General features: G+C 41.5%; 2 protein-coding genes and 1 pseudogene across 3 annotated transcripts; 1 reads left to right on the top strand and 2 right to left on the bottom strand.

Annotated features, from left to right (window-relative positions):
* Positions 1-3,386: 3,386 nt before the first annotated feature.
* On the bottom strand, positions 3,387-6,476 carry LOC148343838 (uncharacterized). Its single transcript, XM_088290338.1, has 2 exons — positions 6,141-6,476; positions 3,387-5,598 (listed from the first exon to the last, which is right to left on the bottom strand). Exons 1-2 carry the CDS (start codon positions 6,316-6,318, stop codon positions 4,469-4,471), a joined length of 1,308 nt encoding a protein of 435 aa, XP_088146464.1. The 5' UTR covers positions 6,319-6,476; the 3' UTR covers positions 3,387-4,468.
* A 644-nt stretch (positions 6,477-7,120) lies between these two features.
* On the bottom strand, positions 7,121-11,135 carry LOC148343837 (uncharacterized). The gene is made up of 2 exons (XM_088290454.1): positions 10,891-11,135; positions 7,121-8,949 (listed from the first exon to the last, which is right to left on the bottom strand). Exons 1-2 carry the CDS (start codon positions 10,985-10,987, stop codon positions 7,985-7,987), a joined length of 1,062 nt encoding a protein of 353 aa, XP_088146580.1. The 5' UTR covers positions 10,988-11,135; the 3' UTR covers positions 7,121-7,984.
* A 575-nt stretch (positions 11,136-11,710) lies between these two features.
* On the top strand, positions 11,711-14,338 carry LOC148343836 (uncharacterized; annotated as a pseudogene). Its single transcript, XR_015842513.1, has 2 exons — positions 11,711-12,046; positions 12,637-14,338. The product of XR_015842513.1 is annotated as an uncharacterized LOC148343836 (transcript).
* Positions 14,339-14,524: the final 186 nt, after the last annotated feature.

The following is a 14,524-nucleotide window of genomic DNA, read 5'->3' as shown; positions in this document are numbered from 1 at the left end:
AGGGTTTTTCTCCCGTGTGGGACCTCGTGTGAACATTTAAATTTTGCTTCGAAGCAAAACTTTTCCCGCATTCTGAGCAATGAAAAGGTTTATCTCCCGTGTGCCCTCTCACGTGGACATGCAAACGTTCCCTTCGAGCAAAACATTGACCACAAATTGAACAGCGCCAAGGTTTTTCCCCGGTGTGTTCTGTCATGTGGACATTCAAACTGTGCTTATACGAAAAGCTTTTACCACAAACTGAGCAAACATAAGCTTTTTCTCCTGTGTGCGTCTGCTCGTGTCGATTCATATTGGCTTTGCGAGCAAAACTTTCGCCACAAACTGAGCAGCTAAAGGGTTTTTCTCCCGTGTGTACGCGCATGTGTTCATTCAAAGTACTCTCGTAAGGAATTTGTTTACCACAAACTGAGCATGTCAAACAATCTTTACGTGTGTCACGACTCCTTCGTGCTTCAGACTTTTTCTTCTTGTTAAGAGTCATCGCCTTTTTCAAATATTTGCGGTCCGCTTCCAAGTCTGCATCGGTCATCTCTTCCGAGTTGTCGCTGTCTGTCAGTGGAGCTGTCCAATGTCCGTCGTCCTCTTCTTCGATCTTCACAACTATGACTGTCAGAGGCAAGTCGCTGACATCAGCCTCCTCCACTTTAACGATGGGGTCCTGCGGACACTCCAAACTCGGCATCCCTCCAGTCAGCTGCTGGACGTCTGCAGGACACAAGAAACACAAACGCATGGTGAAGCTCCACAAATGTCAAGTGCACCAAGCTTAAAACAAAAAATATGTTCTACATTGCAATTCATTGAATGTAATACTCAATAGTCAAAACAGAATAATAACTAACTCTAATGAAAAATGCAAAACCATTAAAACCCTCATGTGGCCTTAAATAAACTGCGCCGGGGCTTCTTGTGCACATTTCTGACTGCATACCAGCAATCTTATCCAGGGCCACACTTTTACTGTTTCCATGCACAAATCAGCCTTGTCGCTTGTGGTCACCACGACAGTCAAAAGGCAGATAAGAAACAAATTGTTACCACGAAATATTGCTGCCTTACTTGTTAGACACGGATACAAAGCAAATCGGTATTATATGGATTGAATCTGATGGCCTGTTTGAAATTAGTACTGAGTAAAAAAATGTTACTGTCCCAACTATGACATTTGCATGCACAATATTACAATACGTTACGTGAATACGGTAATGTTAATCATGGCAGTTCTGCTTGGCGCCTTGGACATGCCTGGGATCGATTGTTTTCCCTGCAGGATGAGGATGACAGACCTTGGCCGACGAAAATGGCGTCCTGTTGTTGTGGGAGTCGCTGGGTCGCCTCTCTCCAAACTTGCTCCTCGTGCAACGCCATCGTTCTGCCAAACAGTTCGACTGGTAACAAACCACTTCGCCCCTTTTGACGTTTTTCTTGCAGCAACCACAAACATATTTTTTCCCTTTATCCGTCGTCCACGCTTCCACAGCTTCTTCGATCGTAGTTTACGGCATTTGTACAAACTTGCTGCCACCTGGCGACAGTAGATGATACTGCAACAATATCATTCACCTGTTTGAGATGCATTGTTACTGCAACACACGTGATTCAGACCGTCAGGATCCTTATCGGGCTTTTACAAACCTTGCAAATGAACTGATCATTTGAATGAGATATGTTGGAATAGGCACAGGATTTGCGCACCGGTGCTTTAAGTGGCAAGTCGATTCCCATCAACATTTTGATGACATGTTATCAATTACTTAAAAAAGGTTCACTAAAGCACAAAGAGACAAAAAATTGTGCCCGTTATAAAAATGCTGATAGAGTTAAGGAAGTGACATTTTATTTTCCTGTCTTACAATGGGGAATAGGGAATCACTTCACCGGAGAGTAACTGAGTTATATTTCATTAAATTTCACTTGAAGCACAAACATATGTACAAGTTTGTGGTGATAGTAAACATTCATTCATTTGTGAGCTTTACATAAAAAGACCACATTGAGGAAAGATACATTAATTTTTGCCTCCTCCCGTGAGGTCCCAGACTGGAGACGCTAACCAACGAGCGAAATTTAGACATGAATTGAGACATCAACGCTTCCTGGTTCTGCGCTCATTACTTTCTCAGAGTCTATTTACTTTGATCAGTACTGCAAACTGTTAAAAGTTAAATGAATGACTGCTCAATACTGCACAATACTGTCTGTTCAACACTTTACCAGTTTTTGGAACAGATTCCACTTCTTGACGCTCGTCCTGCTCGCTTGCTCGACAAAGTTGGTCCTCTTACGAAAAGTCCCAATCTTCTCATTAGTTTCCTTTGCAACCACTTCAACAGTTTGTCGCCTTTTTTGTGCGGCCACAAGCTTGCAGCATGCCTTCAACTCAAACTTGTTTTCTGACGTCAACTTCCGTCTTGTTCTTCTTCGGTGGTGGCTTTTCGCAAGATGGCGGACGTGCTATGGCAAGGCAGCCATCTTTGTGCGGGAGTTGGCTCGATATTTTATTTTTGTGTATGGCGACTGGCGCTCCTTGGCACAACTTTAAATTAGTTAAAAACTAACTGTTGCCTTATGTATGTTCTATGTCGTAATTAAAGAGTTGAAATATCCATGTATATTTTTAAAATCTCAGATGTTTCTCTGTGTTGTAAGAGAATTGTCAAACATTATTTAACATGTTCTTTACAATAATATGTTCGATACACTTCCACTAGTGTAAACACGGCATTTTAATTAATATTGCGTTTGTGGAATATGAGTTAAGCAGAAAAATCCACCAATTTTTAACCATCTCGTGGGGCGGCCATTTTGCCACTTTCTGTCTTATGATAATGGCATTAGAGTTGCTTTGGGGTATTTTCTGAAGCTGAGCCATGAGCAACTGTGATGTCATTTTCCGTCGACTGCAAGTGGCAAAATGGATCCCCGGCGGCGGACAAAACCAGGTAGCTTGTGCTGCTTAACTCGAGCATGTTCCATAGATGCAATATTAATTAGAACGCTGCGTTTAGACTAGCGGGGCTGCATAACACATTTCATTGGAAATACAATTTGGTGGTTGACATCCCCTTAAAATTCAATAGGACAAAGAATTGTGAAGCAGACAAATGATCTGCCTGTAATTCAGATGCTTATTGTTGCAAGCATAAAGGCGCCCCCTAAAAAAGTTATTTGTTTAATCTATCTATGTCAATTAATCATGTGTATTGTGCCAAATAACAAATAAAGCTCTTCTCAGCGGTGTGTCCAATTTAAAGTTATTTTCACTGTAGAGGGATTTTGAAGTATAAAAATGTAAAGTCTTCAAATTGTGACAAAGAAAGCCTTAAGGAGCACCAAAGGGTTTATCTTATGACACAAAATATAAGAAACAGTTTATTGTAATCATTGACAAATGATCAACATCAAGTAGTATCATATTTCTTCAGTCTTAATACTTTACACACATTTTTTTCCATATAGGCATCCAATGTGGTAGATATAGTAATCGGGTCTCTGATCTTAGGAGTCTTCCCACCTATCCTAAAAGTAGCTGTTATTAAGCCACTCTTAAAAAAGAACAGTCCAGAAAATACCTGAATGAACCATACAGGCCCAAAACAAATCTTTAAGTGAATTGCTTGTATAGGCTGCGCTTCAACAGCCAAACTTGTTGTTGTTATTGATTTACAGCTGCTTAGACCTCTTCCAGTCAGGTTTTGGAATGCATCAAGGTAGAACCTGTCTTAGTCGCACAAGATCTCAGAACAGCATACCTGACCGATTAGAAAACTGTGTGGGACTGTCTGGCACAGTTCTTGTTTTTCGTTTTTCTTTTTTTAATCAAACATCTTCAAACTCCTTCTTAGAGACAGGGCTTATTTTCTATCAATAGAGAACCACTACAAATCTGAGCAGACCAAAATGACTTGTGGAGTACCCCAAGGTTCCATGTTGTTCCCTCTTCTGTTTAACATCTACAAGAGTCCACATGCTCAGATAATAGAAAAAGACAAAAGACACTATCCAGACTATGCAGATAACGCACAACTCTACATCTTTCTGAACTGCCTTGAATATACTCTTGTTATATTAGGAAGATAAAAAAAAAAACATCAGAGGCTTTCTCATCCAGTACCAGTCAGAACTATGTTATTTTCCTGCAGGTGGCAATGGCAACCCAGTGGGATATATTCCAGCCACTCAAAGGAATCTATTTGTGGCGGTGACAAATGTACTGGTAATTATTTGCAGACATAATACAAATGGGATTTGAGTGATAGTTCGGCAGGGTGGCTTTTGGCAGGCTTGTTGTTAACTAATCTGTGGTTTGTTTCATTAATGCTATCTTTATTATCACATGACTGGGGCTTTGACATTTGTTTTGTGGTTGCATTGAAGTTTTGTCCTGAGTGAAAACGCGAGAGCACAAGTGAGAAATGGTCAAACTTATAAACTCAAACTCTGCTTTCAAGGAAAGCCTTCACAACTACATTTTTATCTCTCCAGTGTGTTTCCGCATGTGTGTGGTCAAACTGTACTTATAAGAAAAGCTTTTCCCACAAACTGAGCACGTAAAAGGTTTTTGTCCGGTGTGCGTTGCTGTGTGCGCAATCAACGTGATCTTCTGAGCAAATTTATCCCCGCAAATGGCACAAGAAAAAGGTTTTTCTCCTGTGTGTTTCCACATGTGTACGTTCAAATTTGGCCGTGTTATAAAACCTTTACCACAAACTGAGCAACTAAAGGGTTTTTCTCCTGTGTGTGTCTTGATGTGTCTTTTCAAATCATATTTATGAGAGAAGCTTTTAACACAAATGGAGCATGTGAACGGTTTTTCTCTTGTGTGTGTTTTCATGTGCGTTTCCAAAATGGACTCATGAAGGAATATTTGACCACAAGCAGAACATTTTAAGTTATTTTCGTCCTTGTGTGTTCTCATGTGTGCAGTCCAATTTTCCTTTTGGGTAAAAAACGTACCACAAACTGGACAACTGAAAGCTTTTTCTCCCCTGTGTTTTTTCATGTGTACATTCAAATTGTACCTGTAAGAGTACCTTTCTCCGCAAAGTGAACACGAAAAGGGTTTTTCTCCCATGTGTTTCTGTACGTGTATTTTCAAAGTACTTTCGTGAAGAAATCCTCGACCACAAATGGAGCAGCGCAAATGTTCCTTGTGAGTGTGAGGTCTCCCGTCTTTTTGAGAGGTTTCCTTCCAAGGAGTTGTCTCTTTTTCACCCTCAGCATCAGCGTTGATTGTATCTTGCATGTCGTCTCCGTGTGATAGTGGAGCCAAGAGCCTGTCTGCTGGTGGACCTCCAAAGTGGCCTTCACTTGGAGCGTGACGACGAAGCCGAGAGCTCTCGGGTGCGTCGTGGTCATCGTTTTCGCCCTCCACAGAAACAACATTGAGACGAAACTTGTTGACGTCAGCCTCTTCCTGTTGTCCTTCTTTCACGTGTGGGGGCTGTGCAGCCTCCTCTTCCTCTTTGAAGCGTGGAGGCTCAGGATCTGCTTCTTCCTTTTTAACGTGGTGAGGCTGTGGATGCTCCAAAGTGGAGCTCTCCCACCACAGTTGGGGGGCAAAGTTTTCTTGTTGCCCAATCAGCTGCCCCGCATCTGCAAGACACAAGCAACAAAAAACAGGACATAGCTCAAATGCAGTTACGGTTAAAACAACACTTTCAAAAATTCAAGTGTCAACTTGGTTTTGAGAATCATTATATAGAAATGGAATGAAAATAATACTTGATCGATTCACTTCATTTTAAGGTTTTTAGTTCAGTTCCAAATCTTTATACAGAAGGCGGCGCCAACGGGCTCCCAGTTTGATACACACTTTGGAAATAAGAAATTGGCTCAAATTACCTTTGATAGTAGAATTTATAATTAACGAGGTAGTAAACACATAAATGACAACATGTAAGAGTTTATTTCTAGAACACTTTGTAAGTGTTGACATTTTATAATTTCGACAACATTACGAAGAAAGCTGTTTCGCGTCATTGGTGGGATCTTTTTAGAGCAAGTCCACAGCCTACTCATCTGTTTTTTGGGGCTGCCAGGTGTCCACTGCCATCACATTGGTGGCAACCAGACGTCAACGAGGCTGTTTTCTTGCGCGGTAACTTTAAAGTGTTTGTTTGGAATGATAAACCAACCATGGCCGTGTAGCGCCTTTTGAGTGTTGCAAATATCTTCCAGCTGTCGCCGTTGTCCTTCGTTCTCCTCTCTGGCTCTACAAAGTTGCTCCTCGTACGACGCGATAGTTCTTTCAAACAGGCAGAAGATTTCGTCGGCGGCCGCAGCGAGTCGCTCCCTCACCAACTCCTTCAACATTTTGCTTGCTAGCTTTCTGTTTCACTTTGTCGCCTTCGAGGTTTTCTGCGGTGGCCTACTTGCGTTGCTACTTCCGCCTTTTTCTTCTTCGATTGTTTCAAGGCGACCTTATCGCCTTTAAGGGACTTCGCTACTGCCATCCCCTGGTTGTATTAAAGACGACTGAGAGTAAAAATCAAAAGCAGGAGGTCAATTTATCGACGTCATTACACAGATGGCGAGTAATGCCGATTAATTAATTATTGAGAAGAACACCAATTTGTTGTTTGGTTTCTGCTAGTCAGCAAGGCGAACATTCAAAGACTGTCGATTCAATTATCAGACTTGCACAAAAATTGTGTCATACTGGAAAATGTAGTTATATGTACCAAACTATTTTGATATTGCAGATCACAACACATTCATCAGCCTCATCAATGACGTAATTGACAGAAAGTGGAGTGTTTGGCGCACTGGTGCAGCCAACACAACCTAGAGCACACTCAAGACTGTAGAGATGGTTGTGGACCTCAGGAATCGTCCTATGCCGCACCTGCCCCTCGCGCCATCCAACTGTCTCGTGTCAGCCGTTGTGACCCTCAAGATCATGGGGAGTACAGCCTCTCAGGACTTGAAGTGGAAGGCCAACATCAACGCAGGACCCTCCTCATCCTGGTCACCACCTCTTCCAGCTTCTTCCCTCGGCCTGGCAGTTTTCACACTGCTCAATGATTCTGTATCTAAATGGGTCTATGTCCTAGACATGATTCTAAATCTGAACAATCATGTGAGAAAGAAAACAAATTAAAGTCTGACACTCAAATTGTGGTTTTGGTAGTTTATGGTGATGGAACAACAACTACACATTTCATCACAGAGAAAGGAAAATTGAGAAAGTAAAGATAATAATAAAAAAAGAGCAGAACATTTCCAAGGCGCTTGAGGAGTCATTACACGAGGCAAACGAGGGCACATAAACAGTCTGTGTTTGGTGAGCTCATAACATTTGTGCAGAGAAACTGCTGCCAACGGTCATTGAAGTCAAATAAATTAAACTGACATTTAAAAATCAAAACAGCAGCTCAAAACTATCTTGGTGAAGTTGCAAAGAGAACATGTTGATTTTTAGCAGTGAAAACAGCAAAATTCCACGAGGACGACGATGAAGACGACAACTATGAATTGCAGGGAAGTGCAAAGCACAACAGAACATTTACATGTTTTTTGGGAGAACACAAGTGGGGATGAAACCTTGGCGTGGTGGACTATAGCAGCACTGGCCAGTTGTTAAGAAAAAAAAAGGTAACCTGGACTAAAATGACTCAGATTTGGAAACTCATTTTTTTGCCTTTCAGTAGTGTCCATAAGCAAGATACTGAAGCCCAAGTTGTTCCTGATGCTGCACCATCAGTTGGTGAATGCGAATCAGTGTGAAGTGCTTTGAGTGCCCTACCAGGAGTCAAAGCATCATACAAGTGAAAGACTATTTACTCAAAGTTCTCTAGCTCCGACTGAAATGTAAACTGAAGGTTTGGCTTCAGATTCAAACTTGAATGGGATTACATGATCCAATCTTTCTTCTCTTTTGGACAAATTATTTTCAAAATTTGATCAAATCCAATAAGAAAAATGCAGACAGATTCCCTTTTGAACAAAAAAGTGGCCCCAGAGGATTACTTGCAAACATTTAGTCTGTGTGGTGTATTCGCTTGTGTGCAGTCAAATTGGCCCGCTGGGCATATCTTTCACCGCATAACGAGCAACGGAAAGGTTTTTCTCCTGTGTGCGTCCTCATGTGCGTCACCACGCAGGACTTAAAAGAGAAGGTTTTATCACACAGCGAGCAAGCGTAAGGTTTTTCGCCTGAATGTGTCCTCATGTGTGATACCATGTTTGGCTTGAGAATGAATCGTTTGCCACACAGCAAGCAACCGTAAGGTTTTTCTCCCGTGTGTATCCTCATGTGTGCGACCATGCTTGAATTTTGAGTGAATGTTTTACCGCAAACGGAGCAGACGAAAGGTTTCTCTCCGGTGTGTGTTCTCATGTGCGCTACCAAACTTTCCTTGTGAGAGAATCTTTTCTCGCACAGGGAACAGCTAAAAGGTTTTTCTCCTGTGTGCGTTCTCATGTGTCGAACCATGTCGGACTTATTAGTGAATCCTTTGCCACAAACGGAGCAAGTGTAGGGTTTTTCTCCCGTGTGCGTGCGCATGTGTCTTATCAGAGGTCCATTTTGAGCAAATGTTTTACCACAAACTGAGCAGCTGCCACCCATCTTCTTGTCGAAGGTTTGCAACGCTTTGCCGTCACCTTCACGGTGCGCTTTGTTCAAATCTTCCATGTCGTCACTGTCTGACAGTGGCGCTAAGAGTTTATCCGGCGGCCGTCTTCCAAGGCGACAACAAGGCTGATCCGATTCGGGTGCGTCGTCGTCGTCACTCTTCACTGAGGCAACGGTCAGTAGCAAATTGCTGACATCGGTCTCCTCCTCTTCCTCTTTAACGTGCAAGCACTCTGGATCCTCCTCTTTGTATATCGTGTGGGGGTTGGGTGGAGCCTTTTTGACGTTGTGGGACAGATCCAAATGGGAGCTCCCCACCTCCAGATGAGGGTTTAGTTGTTCCCGCTGACCAATAAGCTGCTGAATGTCTGTAGGACACAAGCAACACAAACTAATGTGAATCGAGTCACATGAGCTATATTTCAGAAATTCGTTTTTGAGATGAATGTTCTCAATTTTCCACTGACAGATCAACCATTAAGTGACACTACTTATGACATTATTAGTACTCATTATGTAACTGTTACAGATATGAATAGGTAGATATGACACTCTCCTTGAGCTGCTTGCTAACGACGATGCTAATCTAAAAGGGGCAAAATTGGCAGCAAATTAAAAGTGTGTGAATAGTAGGAAAACCAAGAGACAAAGGATGCTGCTCCATTGCGCTGAATAGTATGGCTGGAAAAATTTTGAAAAAATAATTTCATTAAGATTTTTTTCCCACTCTCAATACTGCAATTCGATATACAGTAATACCCCGCTACTTCGCGGTTCACCTTTCGCGGCTTCAGAGCTTCGTGGGTCTAAAAAATATTCGGGGGCGTTGTAGTTTCGCCGAGCGGCACGAGGGGGCGCTGGAGCGGTTAGACGGCCGGCGTGCGCCGAAGAGGAGAGTGGACGAAGAAGAGAGTGGACGAAGAAGAGCACGTTCCCCCGGACACGATTTGGGGCGACGTTTCGCGCGGTTCAGACCGTACCAGAGCTCCGGAGGAGGCCGGCGTGCGTGGCAGTTGAGCCGAAGAGGAACAACTTCCGCCCGGGCATGAGGGGAGCGCGAGGCTGTCAGTTATGAATGAATAAATGAATAAATAAATAAATGAAAAATGCCACCTTTCATTTCACAGGGCACACCGGACGGCGTACCAGCAGGTAAAAGTTGAAGTAAATAAATAAGTACAAAAAGAGGTAATTGAATAAATACAAAAATAATGGCTGGGGAATAAAAAAATAATAAGTTTTAATAATATATATATTTTTTTTGGTATAACATGAATTTCACTCTCTCTCTCTCTACCCGTATATATATATAAAAAAAATTTTTTAAGCATTTTTGAAGGTGCGCCACTACTTCGTACCTATATATATATATATATATATATATATATAGGTGTGAAGTATATATAAGTATTTTATTTATTTATTTATTTTTTTGATGGTGCGCCGCTACTTTGCGGATTTTCAGTTTTCGCGGGTGGTCTCGGTCCCCATTAACCGTGATAACCGGGGTATTACTGTATCACCATTTTTTCCGAGTCAGTCTTGATGGTAGCATCAGAATGAATTTTGAGGTCTATAAAACCATTTTGCCAGGGAACTGACAGAAAAATGCACCCAAACAAATTAGAAGTTTTGTCATGAACCAAGACGCAATGCCAAAACAGCAAAGGACTTCAGGGGGGATGAGGGGAAGGTCTTAGACAATAGAGCCTGTATTTGACCTCTTGAAGAGGAGACTGAAGGAAGAATCCCCCAGAAACAAACAAGAACTGAAAGTGGCTGCAGAAAAGGCCCGGAAATGCATTTCAAACAAAAAAAAAATGCAACAGTCTGCGGAAGCCAAATATTTGTTGAATATTCAAACTTTTTTTTACACCATATGATTTTTTTTACCCTGACAAAACAAAACCTAAATCTTGTAAAAATACATACACATATTGTTATAACAAAGATGTTTTTTTCCTTTTGAAATAGAGTTTACGAAAAATACAAGACTCTAACCCGCCAATAATTCTTTTAGGGGACCGAAATATTCCCTTGTGAACGACATTGGATTGGATTATTTTTTTTAAAGTCTAACATGTTACTACTAAATTTTATTTGTCTCAAACACGTTTCTAGGACACCTGGAATGTGTTTTCAACGGTTGATGATATACATTATCAGTCTACATTTGGAAGGATTAGTTAAACATCATTGTGTCATTGCTTGCACACACAAGACAATCATGTCCGAAGAAATGCATGAGAGCGAAACAGAAAAAAACGCCTTCAAATGAGAAATGAAATAAAATGCGATCGAGCTTCCACCTAGATTGTGCAGCATTGACTCAGCAGCATCTTCTAGTCGTGGTCGCCACTCGGTCTCGTCTGTAGCGCGACAAACTTGCTCCCCGTGGCAAGCCATCGTTCTTTCAGAAAGATTTTGCCTTGCTTTGTTCCAAACTCTTGGCGTTTCATATGTTTTTTGTCAGCAGTGTTGTGTCGCTTCTTTTGGCCTCTTGGCTAACGTTCGCCTTCCTTCTGCTTCTTTTTGTTTATTTGTGCGTCTTGGCGTCTAGCGATTAACGTGCGTTAGCGACACCTGCTGTGCGGGAGTGTGGCTCAGGTGATGTACAGCGCACATTCCAGAAAATACAAGAAATTAGGAGGGAATACATATTAAAATGTGGAGTGAGTTGGGTTTTGTAAAAAAAATGCTGAAAATTGTGTCGACACAATGTTATTTTGCTGCAAAAATGGTTTACTGTTGTTTATTTCACGTTCAAACTTTGTTGTTTAGGTTAGGATATTGTATGAAAGCATGAAGAATGAAATAAGCGCAGCACAGGACGAATTTTGTCCATATTAAAAATTGCATTTTTGACACATCTGGTGAGGAAGTGCGTGTGTCCCCACATCCCTAATCCGTAGTACTGATGAAAATTGTGGTTACTTAACACGTGTTTAAAATTAAAACAACAAACAAGGTGCTCAGATTACATGGACAAACTCTCAGTTACATGGACAGCGGCGCTGCCAGTGATTTTTGGCCCATGAAAATAAATCAATCAAATCAAGCTGCCTTGCTTTGCCTGTAACGCAGTTGCATGGTGTGACCAACACTGCGCAGTAGGTGGCGGTAAAGCGCCGCGTGAACAATGAATGTCAGCCGCTAAATCACACAAGAATTAAAAAGCACACCGCGGAGGTTAGCATAGCATAGAATAGCCATCCAGCCATCGCTGCTATCGGACAAGGGCAAGGTTCGAGACTTTTTCCGTGCCTGTTGAACGTTTCAGCGTCCAAATGTTGAAGGAGTTGGTGAGGGAGCGACTCATTGCAGCCGCCGACGAAATATTCAACCTGTTTGAAAGAACCATCGCGTCTTACGAAGAGCAACTTTGTCGGGCGAGAGACGAAACCGAACGTCACCGGCGACAACTCGAAGCTGTTTGCAAGACTCAAGTTGTCGTACGCCTCCAAGGTCTGTCTGTTCACATTTGCAACGTTTCATCAAAGTAACTTTTTTACATTTATATTGAAGTACTTGGTTTGTTATTATTGGTTCCAATTGCGGTAATAAGTACGGGCCATGGAGGACCGAAAGTGCCAAAATTAAATAAATATACGATAAAATGTTTAATTAAAATTGTCATATTAATGTCGTAAAAATACCTGGTATGTCAATGACATATTTGTTAATCACATTTAGATTTAGTTGTGTCGTTTCTCCAAGTGTCTCTTGGCTGTTAGTAAGGACTTTCATCTAACGTTAGACCAATCACGTCCGATTTCTGTTAAATTCACACTTTTGAGTGTCTGTAGTCAAACATTTCATTTCATTTTGAAATCGCAATTATCCTCACTAATCAAAAGACAACAACCCAAATGCTTTTCAATAAGCGGAGAATTAGTTTTCCCCGACTTGACCGTCATCTTGACTTCTGACGTCACTTTAACGTATGCTCAGAATTGTCAATAAGGCAAAAAGTCTGCCACCTCAACCTGACGCTAACTAAACAAAGAAATACCTTTATGGATCTAAACTTTGTTTGTGCTGCTTGTGTCCTGTAGACGTGCAGCAGCTGCTTGGTCATCAAGATGAACTTCCCCCTCCGCAGCAACCGAGGAGCTCCCAGTTTGAGCACACGGCTCCACAGTCCCCCAAAATTAAAGAAGAAGACGAAGAAGAAGACAAAGTCGATGTGAGCAAGTTGCCACTGACTGCTGTCTCTGTGAAGCCTGAAGATGAAGCACCTGAGTGTTTACAGCTTCATCACCATAGTCCAAGTGAAGACGGCCATGGAGGTCCGCCACCAGATGACATCTTGGCTCCACTGTCAAACAGCAACAACCTGGAAGAAACTTTGAAGAGCTCTGCAGACTGCGACGGTGATGACAATCAGTCAGAATGCTCCAAAGAGGAAACAACGCCTACCAACCAAGAAAGCTTGCAAACACCTAAAAAATATCCCGACTCTTCATTATGTGCTAATATGTCAAGGCGTGTAAGCGAAAGACCCTTTTCTTGTTCAATTTGCCATAAAGGGTTCGCACAACGTTCAAATTTGGTGAGACACATGAGAATACACACAGGAGAAAAACCCTTTAAATGCTCAACTTGCAGTAAAGCCTACACCCGAAAGACACATTTGATTTTGCACATGAAAAAACACACAGGAGAAAACCGTTTTAGTTGCTCAAATTATGGCAAACAATTCTCTCAAAAGTCAGCCATGATGTCACACATGGAGACACACACAGAAGAAAACTCCTTCAGTTGCTCGACTTGTGGTAAAATATTCTCAAGGAAGATATATATGGACTTACACATGCGAATACACACAGAGCAGCCTTTTCTTTGTCCGGTTTGCAAGAAAACCTTCTCCCTAAAAGAAAGACTGAAATCACACTTGAGAAAACACACACAAAAGAAACGCTATCGTTGCTCGTATTGTGGTAAAGAGTTCTCTCGTAATTTGGATCTGGTGAACCATACCCGAACTCACACGGGAGAAAGACCCTTCAGCTGCTCAGTTTGCGCTAAATCATTCTCTCGGAGATACCATTTGAAAAGTCACATGCGAGTACACACAGGAGAAAAACCTTTTAGTTGTTCACTTTGCAGTAAAGCATACACTCGAAAGACAGAAATGGTTGTGCACATGAGAGAACACACGGGAGAAAAACCTTATAGTTGTTCAAATTGTGGTGAAAAATTTGCACGCTGGAGCAGATTGATTACACACATGCGGACACACTTCAGTGGATAGTAAATGTTTTCCAGAAGTCCCCTTGCAGTTCTGCACCATCCGAGGACCTCGACTTTCAACTTGAATGTCCACAAGTCATACGTGGACTTCCCAAGATCAACAGTGACAAAATAGAACAAAACAGCAATAATTATAAAACAACACAACACGTGGGGCCATGTTTTCAAGGGCAGCTATTGTTGTGGGCATGAGGCTTTTTGCAAAAAGTAAGGCGTGAAACGAAAAACGGAGAAATATTTTTTTCCTCAAATTTTTTTTTTTTTTTACAAAGAACCGTTGAGTTCAGTTTGTGGAATACTAATATTTTTTTTCCATTTAATATTTATGTGTGTAACATTTTAGTTTTTACTAACAGTTCATTCTGTGTATTTAAGTTTTCTGGAGTAGTGTGCCGGCGTCTGGGTGTGAAGCTGCCTTTGTTTCTGTGAATGGCGCCATATAAATCCAAGCTATTATATTATTGTCTCAAATGCAACCAAAGAAATAAACGTGTGCCAAAACTATCATTTTATGTCATATGTTTGTTAAAACCTATAGATGTTGTTCAATGAAATTCTCACTTTATAATTTTTTTTTCGGATGGAGTGGAAACGACTGTACATCTATTTATTTTTAATTGTATGTGGTCACAAACATTGTACGATTTACATAATTGGTTTCATCCAAACGTTTTCCAATTAAACCTTTCT

The sequence above is a fragment of the Idiotropiscis lumnitzeri genome, chromosome 1 (assembly GCF_059441095.1).
Source record: "Idiotropiscis lumnitzeri isolate Australia: NSW breed Sydney's pygmy pipehorse chromosome 1, RoL_Ilum_1.0, whole genome shotgun sequence".
NCBI lineage: Eukaryota > Metazoa > Chordata > Actinopteri > Syngnathiformes > Syngnathidae > Idiotropiscis > Idiotropiscis lumnitzeri.
Note: the sequence above shows the minus strand (reverse complement) of the source record. Positions and strands in the feature narration are given on the sequence as shown.

Excerpts from the sequence above, each read along its gene's own strand:
- LOC148343838 (XM_088290338.1), bottom strand. The coding sequence starts at position 6,318 with ATGTTGAAGGAGTTGGTGAGGGAGCGACTCGCTGCGGCCGCCGACGAA. Across the intron at positions 5,599-6,140 it reads AAAGGCGCTACACGGCCATG|ATGCGGGGCAGCTGATTGGG; the intron begins GTTGGTTTATCA and ends TGTGTCTTGCAG.
- LOC148343837 (XM_088290454.1), bottom strand. The coding sequence starts at position 10,987 with ATGGCTTGCCACGGGGAGCAAGTTTGTCGCGCTACAGACGAGACCGAG. Across the intron at positions 8,950-10,890 it reads GTCAATGCTGCACAATCTAG|ACATTCAGCAGCTTATTGGT; the intron begins GTGGAAGCTCGA and ends TGTGTCCTACAG.